The 23,451-nt window shown below is 40.7% G+C and overlaps 1 protein-coding gene across 6 annotated transcripts in view; it reads right to left on the reverse strand.

Moving 5' to 3' along the window:
• The window catches only part of ANAPC10 (anaphase promoting complex subunit 10), a 71,758-nt gene that overhangs the window by 23,292 nt on the left and 25,015 nt on the right, over window positions 1-23,451 (reverse strand). For 4 of the 6 annotated variants that reach the window (XM_080672388.1, XM_080672385.1, XM_080672386.1 and 1 more), the window contains one exon: window positions 10,289-10,409. The exons of 1 other annotated variant lie outside the window; for it this stretch is intronic. In XM_080672388.1, the coding sequence (XP_080528514.1) occupies window positions 10,289-10,409 (121 nt within the window). Of the gene's footprint in view, window positions 1-6,428; window positions 9,162-10,288; window positions 10,410-23,451 lie in introns of those variants that run through there. One more of the 6 variants, XM_080672389.1, reaches the window with a different exon arrangement.

Consider the following 23,451-nt stretch of genomic DNA (forward strand, 5'->3'; position numbering starts at 1 on the left):
AGACAAAATGAAATAGTGAGTAGTGCTTGCTTAGCACAGTGACATGCCTGAAGAAAGTGCTTAATAAATAGTAGAGGCAATAATGAACACAAGTAATGGTGAACACAATAACTCAAATACAGTTCTATGATGGTCCATTGACTCTAAATCAAAATTGACATGCTGATTCTTCTCTTCCACAACTTTGGTACCATCAAAAAAGAAAATCAACTATTTGCCTCTCATCTTTGGATATTACTCTTCTTCATTTACCACATATAAAATAAGAGGCTAAGAAAAAAAATGAAGGTTCTGAGTGGACTCACTTCTAATAAGATATACTTTAAAATTATGATACAATTTTTCAACAGGTGGTTTTCAGCAAGACTTGCTGCAGCTCTTTCTGCTGCCACTACTATTCTGATCAGGGCCATTTTAGCTGCCAAGAATAAAGATTTACGCAACAGTTTCTATAGGAGGAGTTTATATACCCATAGGAACCCTGGAAAAAAGAAACCTGGGTATCAGAGAGGTCAGTAAATGAAGAAAAGGGGGGCAACTTGTTCAACTCTATTTTTCCCTCTCCTGGTTATGTCTTTGTCCTTACATCCCTCTATTCATTCCACACCATCCTACCTCTTCCCATATCTTTTATTTCATATCCTTCTAACTTTAAAACTTCAGTTTGGCCCGGCTGGTGTTGTTCAGTGGTTGAGCACCGACCTACGAACCAGGAGGCTGCAATTTCAATTCCTGGTCAGGGCACATGCCTGGGTTGTGGGCTCCATCCCCAGTAGGGGTCATGCAGGAAGCAACTGATCAATGATTCTCTCTCATCATTGATGTTTCTATCTCTCTCTCCCTATCCTTTTCTCACACTTATTTAAATGTTTTTTTTAAAAAACTTCAGTTCCATGTCACTATCTATCTGCATCAAGTCTTGCTGCTAACTTGCCTACTTCTTGTGAGTCATATTTCTGAGAAAGGCAAAATATTAAAAATAGAACTACTGTATGATCCTGTAATCTCACTCCCGGATATACATCCAAAAGAACTGAAAGCAGGGTTTCAAAGCGATTCCGCACACCCGTGTTCATGGCATTATTCACAGTGGTCAAGAGATGGAAGCAACCCAAGTGTCTACCAACATACGAATGGATAAACATGATGTGGTATATTATACATAAAATGGAATACTATTTAGCCTTAAAAAGGAAAGAAATTCTGTCACATGCTTCACCCTAAATGAACCTTGAGGAAATTGTGCTAAATGAAATAAGCCAGTCACAAAAAGACAAATACCATATGAGTCCACTTATCTGAGATACCTAAAGTAGTCAAATTCATAGAAACAGAAAGTAGAATAGTGAGTGGTTGCCAGAGACAGAGAAGAGGGGAAAATGAAGAGTTGTTTAGTGGATATAGATTTTCAGTTTTGCAAGATGAAACATTCTGGAGCTCTGTTATACAACAGTGTGAATATCCTTAACACTACTGAACTTAAAAATGTTGAGACGATAAATGTTATTATATGAGGTTATTAAAATTTTTTAAAATTATTGACTAAGTTTACACACAGTATTCATCTTAATTATTACTTTTATATGTTTTTATTGATTTCAGAGAGACAGAGAGAAGAAGGGAGAGGGGGATAGAGAGAAACATCATTGATCAGCTGCCTTCTACACACCTACTACCAGGGATTGAGGTTGCAACCTGGGCATGTGCCTTGACAGGGAATCGAACTGTGATCTCTTTGTTCCTATGTTGATACTCAACCACTAAGCCACACCAGCCAGGCTCACAATTAAAATTTAAAAAAAATTTTTTTCTGAGAGAATGAATTGAATTTGCACAGATAATCTTTTTGAAGCAAACTAAACAAGCATGCGTCAGTGGCAGCCTATAGGCTGACTGTTGGTATATCTTTAAGTATCTACTGTTTCCAGCACTGTGTTAGGTTCTCAGCCAAGTGCCCACCCCTGCCCTGCTCACTGGCCATACTTGCTCAGCAGACTTTTTTTTTTTAATAATCTGTATCTCTAAAACCATGTCGTTTTCCCTTTTGTAAGTACCTATTTCTATCGCCTTATATCCCACCATATGGTTAAATAACAAGTTTTTCCATTTTGTTTTTGTGTTGTTTTTTTTAGTTGTTGTTTTTTTCTTTATTGATTAAGGTATTACATATATGTCTTTATCCCCCATTGCCTCCCCACCCCTCATTTTTGTTTTCTTTGCCCTTGGCTGTTACTACTCTCACACTGTCTACTAGGAACAGTGAAGTTCTTCCATAACTGCTGTGAAAGAGTACTTGAAAAAGCGACCTTACAGCACAATGCTCTTGAAAAGAATCTCATCAATTCAAAGTTTACGTAAGTACGCATCAGCAGTACAAAACCTTCCAATGCGAGGCATTATGAAACAAGAATCCCCTTCAGAATCTTCTTACTTGGCACAAATACTATGGTAGGAAAAGTTGGAACTCCTGCTATTAAAACAAATAATTTCATTAGTCTCAAATCTATAAATTTAGAAACTATTACTCCAAAGAGTGATTAAGCTACTTGCAAGAACTACCTTAATTCAGAATTGCATTAAATAAAGTGCCTATTAAAACATATGTAACAAAGGCTTATGAAGAAGTTTCAGTCCCTAACTTGATACTACTGACCATTCTCAGCTTCTGTGACATCACATTTTCTTGATTTTCTTACCTCTGGCAGTTCCTCTCAGCTTTTTCTTTCCTTACTTGGGGGGTAAGGGAGTGCATTTTGTTTTATTTTTTTTTTAATTTTTCATTGAATTTATTGGGTGATATTGGTTAATAAAATTATATAGGTTTCAAGTGTACAATTGAATAATACATCTGCATATTGTACTGTGTGTTCACCATCCCAATCAAGTCTCCTTCGGGAACCATTTATCCTTCTTTACCCTCTTCTACCTATCCCCATCTCCCTTTCAGTTTTTTTCATTGGATAATCTTTTTCTAACCAATCCTTGAATATTAGCATTTTCACAGTTCCAACCCTGGCACTCTTTTCTGTTATCACACTCCCTGCATGAATCAAAACTCACACCTAAGCTTCTGATCACACCCTGGTTCCCAAACCTACACCTCTAACCTAGACTTCTTTCCTCAGGTTCAGAACCATACACCTGACTATCCAATGAAAAGCCCTCCATCTGAAGATACCAAAAATCAGTGACAAAACTAATCTCATTAGCTGAGCCTTTCTCTCCATCCCCACCACAATGTTCCTTAACTTTCTATTCCATTTCTGATTAATGGCAACATTCAAACAGTTGCCAAGCCTCTGAAGAATTCTAGATGTCCCCTTCTATCTACTTGAAGCCCCAACCCACACTTCAATTATACCCCAAGTACAATCAGTCACAAATCTTTTGATTCTCCTTCATATGCATTGTTTTCTCTTGAACCCAACTTAGTTCAACCAACGGCCTTAGTAAAATCCTCATAATTTTCACCTAGATATTACCTACCTGGTCTTCACATTGCTCCAGCCCCAGCATTCCCAAGATTAAATTTTACCAATAGCTTCCTCATTTAAAGTCTAAACTCCCTAGAAGTTTGACAATAAGCACAATCTGACTTTTGCCTATATATATATATCACTGTAACAATTATATATTTATTTCCTCCGAGAATGTAAGCTCCTTATATGCAGAGGCCATATTACCATCACAATAAATGTGCTGAATGAATAAATATTTCGCTGGTCTTGCTTGCCACTCCCTCCCACCCACCCTTCTTCCAGGCATATTTAACTACTCACCGTTCTGTCATCATGCCACACTCTCAGGCTTCCACATCTGCATGTGCTCTGTGCCCCCTTTTAGAATACTTCCACTTTATTATCCACCTGAGCAGGCTTTACATTTAACCTTAAGATTCAGCTGAACCATCAACTCTTTTAGAAAATCTTTTTCTCTAATATTCCATGTGTTCCTGTAGACCCTGTATTTACTACTGTAATTGTTGATATTTATTCACCTGCCTTAAGGGCAGAAATGATGACTGTCTTTGCTGTATCCCCGGTACCTAACACAGTGTCATGTACTTAGCAGGCCCTAAATAAATATTTGCCAAATAAAACACGAATCTGTCTTGTATGGTAATGCCAGACTACATCTCTTTAAAAATCTGTAGTCTAAGTTTGTGGTCTAAAAGAACCACAAAAGATACAGGAATATTTCTCTCTTAAAAATATATATGATACGCTATTTTGCAAAATAATTTAGTTTTAGAAGAAAATATAACCCAAATCTTAGTTATCTCAACTCTATTTTGGAAATAAGTATTGTATATAATTATGAATAATTTTTTAATTGCATATGTTACTTTTAATAGAGGGATAAGAGAGAATAACATTTGTGGCCTAAAAATTATGGGTATCACACCAAAACATTCTCTATTCATTTCAAAGATATTCTAAAGTTAGTTATAAAAACTAATTTTTTTAAATCCTCACCCAAGGATATGTTGTTTTTTTATTATTTAGTTTTAGAAAGGGAGTGGGAGAGAGAAAAACATTGATTATGAGAAACATCGATCAGTTGTTTCCCATACACGCCCTGACTGGAAATCCAACCCATAATCTTTTTTGGTGTACAGGACAATGTTCCAACCAACTGAGCCACTTGGCCAGGGCTATAAAAACTAATTTTTAAAATTATTTTCTTTTAGCTAAATTCAATAAAAACCATTTTTTCCAAAGATTCAATAAATTAAACACTCAAACCAATATATGTTTGTAGATACTGCCTAAATCATCCCACTTTATATCAAGTTGTTTAAAATAGGCCCCTCATAAGAATGTAAATTTTAAGATCAATTAATAGAGTCAGAGCCTTTGTCTACATCTTCTTATTCTACCACACACATTAATGGAACTCAAATGATAATAGTAAATGTTATTTTAATAGAAGAGCTGACTTATTAACCACTTCTGTCAAAGTACCCATATATGGACTCCCATAGCCAGGCCACTGATTTAATACACAAAGTAGAGAGCCAAAAACCTTGTCTACATGAAAGAAAGGAAAAATATCATTATAGCTCTCTTAACATTGAAGACTTGGCCAAGCCACTTCTTTTTTAAAAATCACTTGGTAACAGTTTTATTATCTGAAGATGAAAACAAGGTTTAAAATTCAGTTAAGTGTTCAATCTTGCCCTCCATCAATATTTTATCCTTTTGTGGCAAAAGGATAAACTTTGATGACAAATTTTAGACGCAAAATGCTAACAATGAACCAAAGGACAACTTTCACATATGCTGAAAATATCTGCTTAACTTTACTTAAGTTGTTTTTCACAGAACTGTATAGAAATAATTTTGAGAGCTGTGACTATATGTCTAATAAACCACTTTAGATTTATATTTAAGTACAAATATTTCTACTATAGTTTTTAAAAAGAAAATATAGTCAGTTCTCTGTATCTGGGAGTTCTACATCTGTAGATTCAACCAAATGTGATTGAAACACTTGGAGGGTGCGGGAGGGAATGTTACCCTGTTGCTAACATGTACTATGTAGTGAGGCCTAGGATGGTTGCTTCTATACTGAACATGTACAGCATTTCTGCCTTGTCATTATTCCCTAAGCAACACAGTGACAGCTATTTACATAGCATTTACATTGTATTAAGTATTATATGTATTCTAGAGATGATATAAAGAATACAGGAGAATTATATGCATAACCAATGGACACAGACAATGGTGTAGTGAAAGCCTGGGGTGGGGCAGGGGCTGGGAAGAGGAGGATAAAGGGGGTTGGGAAAATTGGGGGACTTCTTCAAAACTATCAACAATAACAATTTTAAAAACAAAATATACGGGAAGATGCGCATAGATTATATGCAAATACTGTATCATCCTATATAATAAAAGCCTAATATGCAAAATGAACAAACGGCAGAATGACCAGTGGAACAACCGGTCGCTATGATGCGCACTGACCACCAGGGGGCAGACACTCAACACAGGAGTTGCCCCTAGCACACAGGCCCCAGGCCAGCCAAGGTGGGTGCCAGTGGGGGCCCCCCGGTCGCCCCGCCAGTTGCCCTGCAGATCGGCCCTGATTGCCAGCCAGGCCCAGGGACCCTACCCATGCACGAATTTCATGCACCGGGCCTCTAGTTTTATATAAGAGACTTGAGCATCTGTGGATTAGGGACTGGGGATGGCGAGAGATGACTGTAACTAATCAGCAAATTGATAAGGACTTTAAGTTTTATTGGACTTTAGCTAGGGATGTTCTCTAAAATGTTAAAATGGTCACATGTACGATATAGTATGATTTGATTCCTCAATCTAAATAAAAAAATAATTTCCTTCACATATATTTTCTCTTCTGAGAGCAAAGGAAAAGAACATTAAACCAAAACATAATGCTAAAATGTAAAGGTTTAAAAACTTAAAAAGCATGTACATCTTTATTTGAGAACTTCTCTTAAATAACATCTTGAACACATGAACATAACTTCCTGCTTAAAAGTAACACAATTGAAATAAAGTATTCTAAAAAGACAATGACATTAAGACTCATGTTAAATGAGTGTTAAATCTCACTTCTATTTAGAAATAGTCTCTTGTGTAAAAGCAATAAATTATAAACATCTTATAAAATGTTCTTAGGTTGTTGGTTTACAATTTGTATAGGATGGATAATTCTGAGAGAGATAAAAAGAAAGTAAAATGAACAGCATAATTAAATTTAGTTTTAGTGACAAAAATGTTCTATTTGCCCAAAGCCATATGTAGTACCTTGCAGCCATTAAGCAGAGATTATAAACTTCACTTCCATTTTAAGTCCCTTCTCATGTCTAGAGGTTAACAAATGCATTCTAGAATAGTAAAGGAAGTGCCCCATCTCTTTGGAGAGATTTTTCAACAAATGTAACAAAGATCTAGATATAAAGTCACCTTCAGAACTGAAATGAAGGAAAACATATGATAGAGAAAGAGTAATTTTTGGATAAATAGGATAGCCATTAGCTTTTTTCACTCTAACTAAAAATTCTTTATTTACTACTCAAATCAATAATAAAATTACAGAAGATATGTTTTTAGAGCGTTTCAAGTAAACAAATCCATAATTTCTAGTAAAAAAGGAAAACCTATTAAAACACTCTAATACACACTACACCCTCGAGTGGGCAAGCATCCATGGAAAAATATAAAGATTTAGTTTGATTTTCCACTCAGTTAAATCAGTCCTATAACTAATAAAATGATGGCTCTCAAACCTCAAACTTCACATTATTTTAATCACCGACTATCTGAGTTAGAAGAAGTACAGATTTTTAAAAATAGCAATTTAGATCTTATAGAGCAGTAATGTAAGAAATAAAATCACAATCTGCTTATATTCCCTTAAAAAACAAAGTGCTATGAGATTCTTATTTCTTCAACTTATAAAGGGAAAAAGGTAAACAGAATAAATCACATATAAAGATGTATAATTAAAAGATGAAGTACCTTTATATCATGAACTGCAACGGCAGCACTAATATTTTAAAGCAAAATATAAGAATTATGGTTCCTTAGTGAGAACTGTGGTAGAAAAGCAGTATGTTCATTAAGTTTTTCAGGAAAACAACTTACATTATCACCTGGTAATATTTAGTATTACTGGTCTCATGGGGCTATGTGGTCACTACACAGAAATATAAACACACTTAGAATAAAATTAAGACACTACCTAAAAGAGCCCTTATTCTATATGGCTAATATTTTAGCACTTAAATGATATAATAGAAGCAAAAACTAGATTAAAAGTATTCCACAATGGCCCAAATGTCAAAGTTTCTCCAGTTTACAACAGAATACAAAACATACATTTAACACATAAATATTGAAATCATGTATGAAGATGTGGTGCATTTCCAAAATGTATCAAGGAATTTTTGATAAATATATATATTCTCTAGGAAAAACTAGTACAACTAAGAACTACTTCAGGTCTTGAACTTATTAACTAGGAAGTGAGACTAGTAATTAAAGGACAACAGTGACATCTAGCGAACATTTCAAATATATACCACATATATCTTGAATCAAAACTTTATTTCCAGTGTTTCACATATTTCAACCTGCCTGAGCAATTATATGACAAATCTTTCGTTTTAAACCCAAACAAGGCAATTCTGATCCCAAACGACTTCTCAATATGATGACCCATTCATGTGATTAATACAAATAGAGAGACAGGGTCTTAATATAAACAAGTCAAGTAAGAGTCCAGGCCAACAAGGTAACTGGAAGTCTTTCAAAAATCACAGGTGCTTCCCAGATCCCCCAGAACCAATGAATTTCAAGCTTTTAATGATTATTTGAGTTCAATGATTTTTCCGACAAGAAACAATGCTAAGGTTCAGAACTTCACAAGTATGTAATTCAAAATCATTGAAAATATCTCTCAAATGTAAATATTTTAAAACTAAAAAAAAAAAAATCAGGTCACAAAAGCACTGTCCTGATAGCTTCAAAAAGTCATACAGAGGAAAAATAAACTATAATATATTCAAACAATGAACTACAATACAACTCAAGAATAAAAAAGAATGAAGTAATGATACATGCCACAAACATGGATGAATCCTGAAAATTTTAGGCTGAGTGAAACATAAAAGTTCTATACTGTCTGATTCAACTTATATGACATTCTATCTAGAACAGACAAAATGATCTATGGAATGAATAAAAGAATACATATATACATAAACAAAATCAGAACAGTTACCTCTGAGGGTAAAATGGAGATGGAGATTGGGAAAGGACATGAGGGAATTTTCTGGGGTAATGGAATTGTTCTATATCATAACAGGAGTTAGTGTTACACTGATATATGCTTTTGTTAAAACTTAGCAAATAACATACTTAAGATTTGAGCAAAATTTGTATGAATTTTACTTTAAAAAATGAACCTAAGCAAATATTAATAACTCCAGTTATCATATATTATGCTTAAGTATTTGTGATGATATGTATAGATACCTGAAACTTACTTTGATATTTTGATATACGTATGAAAATTAGATGGACTGACAGATTATTATAAAGCAAATATAGCAAAACATTAGCAATTATAGACTTTAGGACGCGAGCATATTAGAATTCACTATAAAAGTCTTCTCCTTTTCTGTATGTCTGAAAATTTCCATAATGAAGTATTGGGGGGAAAAAAGTGACAATTAGAATTCAAAAGAAAATTTAAAATAGTATAAAAAACGAAAAAAAATTTTAAATAGCAACAATTTTGTTTTATATACAGGAGTGGGCAAAAGTACGTTTACAATTGTGAATAAGTGAAACACAATATTCTTATATTATTACTAGAGGACCCATGCACATAATTTGTGCAAGGGGCTCGGCCCTCACAGCCACAGCAGCTTGCCTCAGCCCTCGCAGCCCCAGCTTCATCTGGAAGGTCGTCCGGAAGGTTGTTCAGCTGGCTGGTCTAATTAGCATATTACACTTTTATTAGAGATTTACTAGAGGCCCAGAGCATGAAAATTCGTGCACAGGAGAGGGGGTCCCTCAGCCCAGCCTATCCCCTCTCATAGTCTGGGAGCCCTAAAGCGGATGTCCTACTGCGGGAGGCGACTGGGCCGATCATGAAAAGGCACCGCCCTCATCACCCCACTGCGGCTGCTGGCCCTCGGCCCTTGCTTCTTAGCCTTGGCCCCGCGCCCGCCCACAGTTGGGTGGGGGGCGATGTGGGGCCAGACTGGCTGGGGGAAGGGCAGTGGGAGGTTGAGGCACAGCAGGTCACCCTGTCCAGCCTCTGCGGAGGCGTGGCGCCAGGACTGGGCCTGTGCTGCTGCTTCTGTGGCTGCCTCTGCGGAAGGGGCAACAACTGGGACCTGGACCACGCAGCCCCCTCTCCCGGTGCCTCTCCCGCGCTGAGGTCTCTCCTGCACCACCGCCTCTCCTGCACAGCCTCTGTGAAAGGGGCAGTGGCAGCGGCCGCTATGCTCCTGCTCCAGCGGTGGTGCTGCCTCCTCTCCTGCAGCGGCACCTCTCCCGTGCTGCTGGCCCTAGGCCCGCGCAGCTGCTGTGGCTTTGTCCTGATGAACATCTGGAAGATGTCTGGCCTAATTAGCATATTACCCTTTTATTAGTATAGATTATTGTATTATTTTCCATAGAAATGACTTTCTCTACTTTTGCCCACTCCTGTATTAACATTTTAATCTCTCTAAGTGAATATCAAACATGACTATCCTCTAAAGAGCCTGACTGATACATACATATTTTAAACTTTGAAAACATACCCGAATTTCTTGAAGGTTATGGAAATTATTTCCTACTCTGACTGAGATCTTGCTTGGAGTATAGCTTTCATCAGATTTGTAATCCGCATAAATACATAATGTCTTCACCGTTGTTTTTCTTCTAAAAGCAATAAAATAAAAACATGATCTTTATCTTATGGCAAGATTATATCCAAAACATCTTATCTTCTTATTTTAAAAATCAGTTTGCTAAAACAAGTATCTAAATCAAGTTTTGATGTTCTTTACTTTTAACAATGATGAAAATGAAGAACATGTAAAAAACATAGAACATAGATACACATTTTGCTTATATAGACAGACATTGCTTATCTAGAGCAAAGTCAAGAACAAGATGTGAGCAAAGAATAAAAAGTTAAGCCAAAATAGAATCATACAAAAGCGATTTGAAAGTTACTATTTTGGTGGCATGGAACTACGGGAGATATTTATTTTCTTCTTTATCTACCAGGTGTACCGATAAATAATGCAGATTTTGTAATCAAAGAAAACATGATAATTTCAAGAGAAACATCAAAAGTGCTTTATTCAAAGTATTGTCCATTGCTAGCTACACATCTCCCCCATCTTTCAGGTAATTTATGGATACCGTCCAAATAGAACTTTTCTTGTTTTGAGGCAAACCATTCAGAGACCCAATTTTCCACTTTTTCGTACGTTTTGAAGTGCTGCTCAGAAAGTGGATATGCATCAATCGGAACAAGTGGTAATCTGAAGGAGCAAGTTCTTGTGAATATGGCGGGTGGGTTAATACTTCCTAGGCAAGATCTTTTAATGTGTCTTTAACTGGTTTTGAAGTGTGTGATGCTGCATCATCATGAAGCAAAATTACTTTGCCGTGTCTTCTGGAACATTCTGGTCGTTTCACGATCAAAGCGTGGTTCAAATTGATTACTTATTGTCGGTGGAGATCAGTATTAACGGTTTCACCTGGTTTTAGAAGCTCATAATACACCATACCTTCCTGATCCCACCAAACGCAGAGCATTGTCTTCTTTCCGAAGCAATTTGGCCTTGCAGTTGATGTTGATGGTTGACTTGGATCAACCCATGATTTTGTGCATTTGGGATTCTCAAAATAAATCCACTTTTCATTGCCAGTCACAATTGAATGCAAAAAAGACTTTCTTTCGTGCCACTGAAGCAACATTTTATTGATGACTTTTCGGTTTTCCATTTGTCTTTCGTTCACTTGATGTGGCACCCATTTTCCTTCCTTTAAAATATTTCCCATTCCTTGTAAATGATCGGAAATTGTTTGCTGGGCAACGTTTAACCTTTCTGCAAGTTGTTTTTGAGTTTGACACGCATCTTCATCCAATAATGCTTGTAATTCTTGGTCTTCAAACTTTTTCAGTTGACCTGAACGCTCTTCGTCTTTCACATCGAAATCATCACTTTTAAAGCGTTTAAACAAGCATTTAAAAGTATCTTGAGATGGAGAATGTTCACCATAAGCTTCCCGAAGGATACGATAACTTTCAGCAGCACTTTTCTTCAAAATAAAGTAATGAATTAAAACTTCCCGCAAATGTGCCGAAACCGGTTTGGCTCAGTGGATAGAGCGTCGGCCTGCGGACTGAGGGGTCCCGGGTTCGATTCCGGTCAAGGGCATGTACCTTGGTTGCAGGCACATCGCCTTAGGGGGTGTGCAGGAGGCAGCTGATCGATGTTTCCCTCTCATCAATGTTTCTAACTCTCTATCCCTCTCCCTTCCTCTCTGTAAAATATCAATAAAATATATTTTTTAAAAAAATAAAATAAAACTTCCCGCAAATGCTCTTTTTTTGGCATGAAATTTGACATTTTTAAGTGTAAAAGTATCTATGATGTTAACATCTTCAGAAAACTTGACATATGAAGTTTTGAAGCTTGCTGTCTATACAACAAAATAGCATACATATCAAATCGCATATGTATCAACATATGTGTAACTCCATCTATTGAAAAAAATCCACATTATTAACAGGTACATCTGGTATGTGGGTTTTTTTTTAATTTTTTAACAATAAGCATGTGTTATTTTGGTCCTTAGGAAAAAAATTAGACAATTTTAAACATCAACACACACACACACACACACACACACACACACACACACAAACACACTAAGAAGTCCATTTAAATGTGCTTTAAAAGTTAAGTTCTGGTATAAACTGGCACTAACTTAACAACAATGAGCTCCTTGAACAGAAGTAGTCTGTGTCAAAAGTCAACCTATAAAAACAGCAGGGGATCTGTAACTCTTAGTGAGGGGACCAAACTTCTGTAGACCAAGCTATTCATCAGAAAGTAATGGGGAAAGTTAAGGACTTTCCCGAAAATAATAAAGACAGATGAAGATGTAAAACGCTAAATACCCAGGAACTGCTGACAGGATAAATACCGTCACGAGGTTTTAAAAAGAGGCCAGAGGTATCAAACTGACATCTTTCTGTTTCTGCAGAGCCAGGAAGGAGACATGAGAGGAAGCAAAGGAAGAAGGGGAAATTCTAAAGGGCACACAAAAGACTTTCTCCCTGATGAGCCATAAGCAGGCAGTGAAAGGTCTTTCTTAGACAGAAAGATCAATATCATGAAGATTATTCTTAAGGACTTATTTTTTTTAAAAAATGAAAACAGATCTAAAGGACCAAGGTTTTTAATCAGAATAATTTTATCTCCAAGATATAAAATCCAGGACAACTTAGGCACTTGAACCTATAAGATAATCAGGGTGAGGTTAGAAAGGCAAAGAATAACAATAACACTAATCACTGTGAAAACAACAGCAACAGCAGCAAATAGCCAGTGAATACCCTATCCGGTCCAGAAGTAATGGTTTAAGTGTATTATTAACTCATGTACTCCTCAACTTTGTGATATGGGAGCTATTATCACCTTCATTTCACTGATTTAAAAAGACACAATAATACTCAGGTTAATAATATATTAAAGTCAGAAAAAAAATGGCAGCAGAATAGACAGACGTGTCCCGAACCTTGTCCCGGAGCCGATAGAAGGAAAGCTGAGGGTCGCACGGGGAGAGTCTGTTGGTGAGTTAAGGGACAGCTATACTCCAGGAGACGGTGGGGGACTGATGGACAGGGCTCCCCTGACCAGCATCACCCACTGTTGCTGGGCTCCTTCCGGGAGCCACCGGCACAGACGCGGAGACCACGCCATCTTGAAGGGGAAAGTGGATGTTATTGGAAGCCTGAAAATCTGCAACTTCAGCACCCACCGAACAGCTGCGAACCCCAGAGCACCGGTCGACAATTGGTGCAAACACGCAGATTCAGAGGAGCTCTACACTCCACCATGGAAAGGAGAAAGAGAACTATATAAACAGACACCCAGAGAAGGGAGACCATGGGAAGACAAAGAAACAGCCCGCATATGAAAGAAAAGCAGGCATCACCAGAAAAGGAAGTAAATGAAATGGAGGCAAGCAATCTGCCAGAGAAAGAATTCAGAGAAATGGTCATAAGGTGGCTGAAAAGAATGGAAGACAAATTCGACAATATGAGTAAGAACCAAGAGGAAATGAAGAACCAAGAAGAAATGAAAAATGACATCGCTGCTATAAAGAACTCAATAGAAAGCATCAACAGTAGACTAGAAGAAGCAGAGGACCGCATCAGTGAGCTAGAAGACAAGGTAGGAAAAAATACCCAAGTAGAGCAGCTTCTAAAAAAATATATTAAAAAGCAGGAGGAGAGCCTAAGGGAACTTTGGGACAACGCGAAACAAAACAACATCCGCATAATAGGGGTGCCAGAACGAGAGGAAACTGAGCAAGGAATAGAAAAACTGTTTGAAGAAATAATGACAGAAAACTTCCCTGATATAGAGAAGAAAAAACCCACACAAATCCCAGAAGCTCACAGAGTCCCAAGCAAAATGAACCCCAAAAGACCGACGCCAAGGCACATTATAATTAAATTGGCAAACACCAACGACAAAGTAAGAATCTTAAAAGCGGCCAGAGAGAGAGAGAAAGTTATCTACAAAGGAACCCCTATCAGACTAGCAACTGATTTCTCAACAGAAACTCATCAGGCCAGAAGGGAATGGAATGAAATATACAAGTCATGCAAAGGAAGGGTCTGAATCCAAGAATACTGTACCCAGCAAGGCTATCAATCAAAACTGAAGGTGAAATCAGGAGCTTCACAGACAAAAAAGGACTAAGGGAATTTTTTACCACCAAACCAGCAATGCAAGAAATGCTAAAGGGTCTGCTATAAAAAAAAGAAATAGGAAGCAAAGAAGGAACACAGGGGTAAAGAATAAAAATGGCAACAAATAAGTACCTATCAATAGTAACTTTAAATGTAAGTGGATTAAATGCCCCAAACAAAACACATAGGGTAACGGATTGGATAATAAAACACGATGCATATATCTGCTGTCTACAAGAAACCCACCTCAGAAAAAAAGATGCACACAGACTGAGGGTGAAGAGATGGAAAAGGGTTTTTCAGGCGAATGGAAATGAAAAAAAAGCTGGAGTAGCAATACTTATATCTGACAAATTAGATTTCAAAGTGAAGGACATAACAAGAGATAAGGAAGGCCACTTCATAATACTAAAGGGAGCAATCCAACAAGAAGAAATAACTCTGGTAAACATATACGCACCCAATACAGAAGCACTCAAATACATTAAAAAAACTCCTGGAAGATATCAAGGGACAGATTGACAGCAATACAATCATAGTAGGAGACTTTACAGAGAGGAAGGGAGAGGGATAGAGAGTAAGAAACATCAATGAGAGAGAAACATCGATCAGCTGCCTCCTGCACACCCCCCACTGGGGACGTGCCCGCAACCAAGGTACATGCCCTTGACCGGAATCGAACCCGGGACCCTTGAGTCCGCAGGCCGACGCTCTATCCACTGAGCCAAACCGGTTTCGGCCATAGTAGGAGACTTTAATACCCCACTATCACCATTGGACAAATCCTCTAAACAAAAAAATCAGCAAAGAAACATCAATCCTAAATGACTCACAAGACCAGATGGAATTAATTGACATCTTCAGAACATTTCACCTCAAAGCCACAGAATATACATTCTTCTCAAGTGCACATGGGTCATTTTCAAAGATAGACCATATGTTGGGACATAGGCAAAATCTCTTCAAATTCAAGAAGATAGAAATCATATCAAGCATCTTCTCAGACCACAGTGGCATAAAACTGGAAATCAACTACAATAAAAACAATCCAAAAAAATCAAACACATGCAGACTAAACAGCATGCTATTAAACAATGACTGGGTTACCAGAGAGATCAAGGAAGAAATAAAAAACATCATGGCAACAAATGACGATGAAAACACAATCATCCAAAATCTATGGGACACAGCGAAAGCAGTCTTGAGAGGGAAGTTCAAAGCTCTACAAGCTTACTGCAAAAAACAAGAAACAATGCTAAGAAATTACCTAACCCTACAACTCAAAGAATTAGAAAGAGAGCAGCAAGACAAGCCCAGTGGAAGCAGAAGGAAGGAAATAATAAAGATCAGAGTGGAGATAAACGACATTGAAACCAAAAAAACAATACAAAAGATCAACAAAGCCAAGAGATGGTTCTCTGAAAGGATAAACAAGATTGATGAACCTCTAGCCAGGATCACCAAGAAGCAAAGAGAGGACCCAAATAAACAAAATCAGAAATGAAAGAGGTGAAATAACAACAGACCCCACCAAAATACAAAGGATTGTTAAAAAATACTACAAACAACTCTATTCCAACAAACTGGACAACCTGGAGGAAATGGACATATTCATAGAAAAATATAACCTTCCAAAACTCAATCAGGAAGAATCTAAACATCTCAATAGGCCAAAAACTATAGAAGAAATTGAAGCAGTCATCAAAAAGCTTCTGGCAAACAAAAGCCCTGGACCAGACGGCTTCACAGGGGAGTTTTACCAAACATTCAAGGAAGAACTAAAACCTATCCTCCTCAGACTATTCCAAAAATTCAAGAGGAAGGAACACTTCCAAGCTCATTCTATGAAGCCAGCATCACCCTAATACCAAAACCAGATAAAGACAACACAATGAAAGAGAATTACAGGACAATATCCCTCATGAACATAGATGCCAAATTCCTCAACAAAATTCTAGCAAATCGGATCCAGCAGTACATCAGAAAGATCATACACCATGACCAAGTAGGATTTATCCCAGGAAAGCAAGGATGGTACAATATCCGCAAATCAATAAACGTGATACATCACATAAACAAATTGAGAGATAAAAACCACATAGTCATATCAATTGATGCAGAAAAAGCATTTGACAAAATCCAACACCCTTTCTTAATAAAAACTCTCAACAAGCCCTAGCTGGTTTGGCTAAGTGGATAGAGCGTCGGCCTGCGGACTGAAGGGTCCCAGGTTCGATTCCGGTCAAGGGCATGTACCTTGGTTGCGGGCACATCCCCAGTGGGGAGTGTGCAGGAGGAAGCTGATCGATGTTTCTCTCTCATCGATGTTTCTAACTCTCTATCCCTTTCCCTTCCTCTCTGTAAAAAATCAATAAAATATATTTAAAAAAAAAAAAAAACTCTCAACAAGGTAGGAATAGAAGGATCATGCCACAACATAATAGAAGCTATATATGATAAACCCACAGCTAACATCATACTCAATGGGCAAAAACTAAAACCATTTCCCCTAAGAACAGGAACAAGACAGGGATGCCCACTCTCACCACTCCTGTTTGACATAGTACTGGAAGTATTAGCCATTGCAATTAGACAAGAAGAAGAAATAAAAGGCATCCAAATTGGAAAAGAAGAAGTAAATCTGTCCTTATTTGCAGATGACATTATATTGTACATAAAAATCCCGAAAGACTCCATCAAAAAACTAATAGACTTAATAAATGAATTCGGCAATGTTGCAGGATACAAAATTATGCCAAGAAATCCATGGCATTTCTATACAACAATAGTGAACTTACAGAAAGAGAGACTAAAAAAGCAATCCCATTTACCATTGCACCAAAAAAATTAAGATACTTAGAAATAAACTTAACTAAGGAGGTAAAAGACCTATACGCAGAAAACTACACGACACTGAAAAAAGAGATAGAGGAAGACGTAAACAGGTGGAAGAACATACCATGATCATGGATTGGGAGAAACAACATCATTAAAATGTCTATACTACCCAAAGCAATCTATAGATTCAATGCACGCCCCATTAAAAAACCAATGGCATATTTCACAGACCTAGAAAGAACTCTCCAAAAATTCATCTGGAATAAAAAAAGACCCCAAAGAGCCACAGCAATCCTGAGAAAGAAGAACAAAGTAGGTGGGATCTCAATACCAGATTTCAAGCTGTATTACAAAGCCACTGTTCTCAAAACTGCCTGGTACTGGCATAAGAACACACATATAGATCAATGGAATAGAATAGAGAACCCAGAAATCTCCCCAAATCACTAAGCTCAATTAATATTTGACAAAGGAGGCATGAACATAAAATGGAGTCAAGACAGTCTCTTCAATAAATGGTGTTGGGAAAATTGGACAGACACGTGCAAAAAAATGAAACTAGATCACCAACTTACACCATACACAAAAATAAATTCAAAATGGATCAAGGACTTAAACATATGATGAGAAACCATAAAAATACTAGAGGAATCCACAGCCAGAAAAATCTCTGACATATGCTGAAGCAATTTCTTCACTGATACTTCTCCTAGGGCAATGGAAACTAAAGAGAAAAAAAAACAAATGGGACCACATCAAAATAAAAAGCTTTTGTACAGCAAAGAAGACCATCAATAAAACAACAAGAAAGCCCACTGCATGGAAGAACATATTTGCCAATGATATCAACGATAAGGGTTTAATCTCCAACATTTACAGGGAACTCATGCAGCTTAACAAAAAGAAGATAAGCAACCCAATCAAAAAAATGGGCAACTGATCTTAATAGACACTTTTCGAAAGCAGACAGAAGGAAGGCCAAGAGACACATGAAAACCTGCTCAAAGTCACTAATCATCAGAGAAATGCAAATTAAAACAACAATGCAGTACCATCTCACACCTGTCAGAATGGCTATTATCAACAAATCAACAAATGACAAGTGCTGGCGAGGATGCAAAGAAAAAGGAACCTTCATGCACTGCTGGTGGGAATGCAGATGGTGCAGCCACTGTGGAGAACAGTACAGACTTTCCTCAAAAAACTAAAAATGGAATTCCCATTTGACCCAGTAGTCCAACTTCTAGGACTATATCCCAAGAAACCAGAAATACCAAACAAAAAGGATATATGCACCACTATGTTCGTAGCAGCACAATTCACCATAGCTAAGATGAGGGGGCAATTGGGGGATAAGGACACATATGTAATACCTTAATCAATAAAGAAAAAAAAAAGCTCTGTTACTGCCTGGCTGGAGTGGCTCAGTGTTTGAGTGTCGACCTATGAACCAGGAGGTCGGGGTTTGATTCTCGGTCAGGGCACATGCCTGGATTGTGGGCTCGATCCCAGTGTAGGATGTGCAGGAGACAGCCAATCAAGGATTCTTTCTAATCACTGTTTCTATCTCTCTTTCCCTCTCCCTCTCACTTCCATTCTGAAATCATTAAATGTAAATACATATACTAGAGGCCTGATGCACAAAGATGCGTGCAAGAATGGGCCTTCCTTGCCCTGGCTGCCGGCACCGCCTTTGCTCTGCCTGGAGCTGCCTTTCTGCTCTGGCCCGGAGCCGTCTTTCTGCCTTCCCATGCTGCCCAGAGGCCAAGAGCGGCTGGGGTGGTGCGGAATGCCTGCATCGTTGCCATGGTGACGATGCAAGCATCCCACCCCGCCCCCAGCCACTGGTGCCTGTGTATGCAAATTAACCCACCATCTTTGTGGGGTTAATTTGCATACTCACTCCCAATTGGCTGGTGGGCATTGTGAAGGTACGGTCTATTAGCAAGTTACTTTTATTAGGTAGATACACACACACACACACACACACACACACACAGGCACGCACTAGAGGCCCGGTGCATGAAAATTCATGCACTGGAGAGGGGTTCCCTCAGCCCTGCCTGCCCCCTCTCACAGTCCGGAGCCCTCAGGGGTGGGAGGCAACCCAGCGATCAGGGGAAGGCGATGCCCCATCACACCTCTGCTGCTGCCACTGCCGGCAGCACAAGCCTCAGCCATCCCTGGTTACCTGAGCCTCGGGCGGCCCTGGGCAGCTGTGGGGCTGAGGGGGCTGGGGGACTCTGGAGGCAGGCGCGCGGAGCGGGCAGGCCCGTCCGTGCGCCTGCCACCCCGGTGGGGCTGAGAGGACTGGGCACCGCCATCTGTGGCTGTAGGCGCTGCCATCTTTGAGGGCGGGGAAGTCAATTAGCATATTCCCTCCTTATTGGCTGTGGGCGCCACCATCTTTGAGGGCGGGGCAGCATTTAGCATATTCCCTCCTTATTGGCTGGGGGCACTTCCATCTTTGTGACAGTGTGAGGGTCAATTAGCATATTCCCTCTCTATTAGGTAGGATATATATACTAGTGGTCCGGTGCACAAAATTCGTGCACAGGGGGTAAGGGTTCCCTCAGCCCAGCCTGCACCCTCTCCAATCGGGGACCCCTTGGGGGATGTCTAACTGCCCTGTGGGATCGGGCCTAAACTGGCAGTCAGACATCCCTCTTTCAATCTGGGACTGCTGGAATCTAACTGCTCATCTGCCTGCCTGCCTACCTGCCTGATCGCCCCTAACTGCCTCTGCCTGCCTGCCTGATCGCCCCTAACTGCTCTCCCCTGCTGGCCTGATCTCTCCCCCAACTGCTCTCCCCTGCTGGCCTGATCTTGCCCCCAACTGCCTCTGCCTGACTGATCACCCCTAACTGCCCTCCCCTGCCGGCCTGACCTCACCCTGAAATGCTCTCCCCTGCCGGCCTGATCTCGCCCCCAATTGCCCTCCGCTGCCGGCCTTGTTGCCCCCAACTGCCCTCCCCTGCTGGCCTAATCTCGCCCTTAACTGCTCTCCCCTGCTGGCCTGATCACCTCTAACTGCCTCTGCCTGCCTGATCGCCCCTAACTGCCCTCCCCTGCCAGCCTGATCTCACCCCCAAATTCCCTCTCCTGCCGGCCTGATCTCGCCCCCAACTGCCCTCCCCTGCTGGCCTGATCTCGCCCCCAACTGCCCTCCCCTGCTGGCCTGATCTCACCCCCAACTGCCCTCCCCTGCTGGCCTGATCTTGCCCCCAATTGCCCTCCCCTGCAGTCCTTATATCGCCCACAACTGCCCTCTCCTGCCAGCCAATTTAGTTCTGATTGGCCAGTTACTATGCCAGTCAGCGTCAAAAGCTCCGCCTCCTAGGCAGCCATTAGCTCCTCACAGTTCACCCAGATTTGGTTCTGATTGGTCGGTTTCTATGCCAGTGTCTCCAGGCCTAGTTCCGGGCCTGACCAGAGAAGCGTGGCTAATCAGCAGCCCCCGCAGAGGCCTGGAGAGAAAGAGGCAAGGGCTGATCAACACCTGCCACGGAGGCTGCGGATCAGACTCTACCTCTCTCTCTGGGCCTGATCCGCAGCCCCCTTGGCAGTCAGTGCTAGGTCACGGCGCCCACAGCGGCCGCAGTCAGTGCTGGGTCGCCACAGCAACCCAGCACTGACTGCAGGACTGACTTCCAGTGTTGGATTGAGCCTTCAGTTGTTACAGACGCTGGGTTTTTATATATTAAGATTAGGATATATATACACATATGTATGTGTGTATGTGTATATATATGTTTATGTACATGTGTGTATGTATGTGTGTGTGTGTGTGTGTGTGTATATATATATATCTCACACACCCACGCTTGTCCTATATAATAAAGAGGTAATATGCAAATTAACCCTCACGCCATCACAAGATGGCTGCACCCACAGAGGAGGCGGGGTTCCCATAACAAGTGATCAACAGGGACCTGAGGCTGCGTGGCCCAGAGGCTGCGCCCCCCAACCCAGCAGGGCTTGACGGGGGATCTCAGGTCGTGTCCCCACACCTGGTGGGGCATGACGGGGGGGCCTCAAGGTGCGCCCCCCACCCTGGTGCTGGGCCAGGGGACCTCAGGCTGCACCCTTCGCCCCAGGCCGGGGGACCTGAGGCTGCAACTCCGCCCCAGAGGATCTCAGGCTGCGCCCACTACACGGCACTGGCTCAGGGGACCTCAGGCTGCGCCCCCCACCTGGCGGGGCTTGATAGTGGACCTCAGGCCATGCCCCTGCCCAGCAGGGCTTGACAGCAGACCTCAAGGCACGCCCCCTCCCCGGTGCTGGGCAGGGGACCTCAGGCCACGCCCTTCACCCCAGACCAGGGGACTTGAGGCCACACCCCCTGCCCCGGGGCCAGGGGGCCTGATGGTGTGCCGGGGGACCTGAGGCTGCAACCCCTGCCCAGAGGGGCTTGATGGGGTACCTGAGGCTGTACCCCTGCCCAGCGCTGGGCTGGGGGACCTGAGGCTGCGCCCCCCGACCCAGCACCAGGCCAGGGGACCTGAGGCTGCGCCTCCCACCCGGCGGGGCTTGACGGAGGTGGGGCTGGCCTGGTCTGGATCTCACCCAATGGGGGTGGGGCTGGCCAAGTCTGGGTCTCACGCAATTTCGAGGTGCACACAGGTGGGCGGGAACTTAACTTTGGGTCCCACGGTGTACCCCAGACTCTGACAGGAGGAAGATTTTCATATACATTTTACTAATTTTTTTTAATCTCTGACACTTCTATTATAGTGAAAGGACAAATAGCAATATTAAAATATTTCCTCTAATTAATTCCCCTTTAATGTGCACGAATTTTGTGCACTGGGCCACTAGTTTTAATAATAAATGAATAAAAAATAAAAGCTCTATTACTAGCCTGGCTGGTGTGGCTCAGCTGGGTGTGCGTCATTCCCATGAACCAGGAGGTCACGATTCAATTCCCAGTCAGGGCACATGCCGGGGGTTGCAGGCTCAATCCCCAGTAGGGGTGTGCAGGAGGCAGCTGATTAATGTTTCTCTTTTTCCTTCTCCCCTTCTCTCTCTGAAATCAATAAAAACATATTAAAGGAGAAAAAAATAGCTCTGTTATTATTAGAAGTTCTCATTCCTGTTATGCCCACATTACAGATAAGGAAACTGAAGCTCAGATTGAGTTAAGCTACTGGTCTTCATTTACACATCTAGGAATTTTACACAGAGCCAGATTTTGTACTCTATATGACTATACTATATTAAGAGTAACTACAAACTCTTGAGGTTCAAAGTTGAAAATCAAAAAACACAATAGAGTGGTGCTAAAACCAAAAATTTGGAGAACTGATGCCCTAGAGCAGGGATAATCAGCAAACTACACACAGGCTAAACAGGACCTGCCACTTATTTTTATAAGTAAACTTATATTGCCCTAACCAGGTTGGCTCAGTGGATAGAGTGTAGGCCTGCGGAATGAAGGGTCCCAGGTTCAATTCCAGTCAAGAGCATGCACCTTGGTTGCGGGCACATCCCCAGTAGGGAGTGTGCAGGAGGCAGCTGATCGATGTTTCTCTCTCATTGATGTTTCTAACTCTCTATCCTTCTCTCTTCCTCTCTGTAAAAAAGCAATAAAATATATTTAAAAAATAATAAACTTATATTGAAACAAAGTAATACCTACTCACTTACATACTGTCCACAGTTGCTTTTGTACTACAATGGCAAAGTTGAGCAGCTGGAAGAGCCTAAAATGATTTGCAAGGCCTAAAACGCTACTGTTACTGTCGTAACCAGCTAGTTAATATTGATAATGGAAGGAAAGCAAAGGGGAAGCCAGACATTATAAGCATGGTCCTCTGGGCAGCTTCACACTCCCCAGGGACATCAGTCCATTCTCTGCAAATCATGGTGGAAGGGCTCCAACAAAGGGGGAGATGAGCACATGCACTGTGAAGTTGGTGTGACATAGGGTAAGTCCTTGTCTGTCAGTATAACCTGGGAAAAAGATAACTGGCTACAGGGGCAGAGCCATTGCAAGCACATGAAATCCAGAAGAGTTCATTGGATAAGCTCCCAGTTATAATCCCCAGACAAATAAACTTTCTCTCTCTTATGCTGCAGCTCCCTTGCACTCTCTTGCTCCCTGACCCGCCCCCAACTGTATACTAACCTGCCATGTGGTCT

The sequence above is a fragment of the Plecotus auritus genome (genome assembly GCF_963455305.1).
Source record: "Plecotus auritus genome assembly, chromosome: 6".
Lineage (NCBI taxonomy): Eukaryota > Metazoa > Chordata > Mammalia > Chiroptera > Vespertilionidae > Plecotus > Plecotus auritus.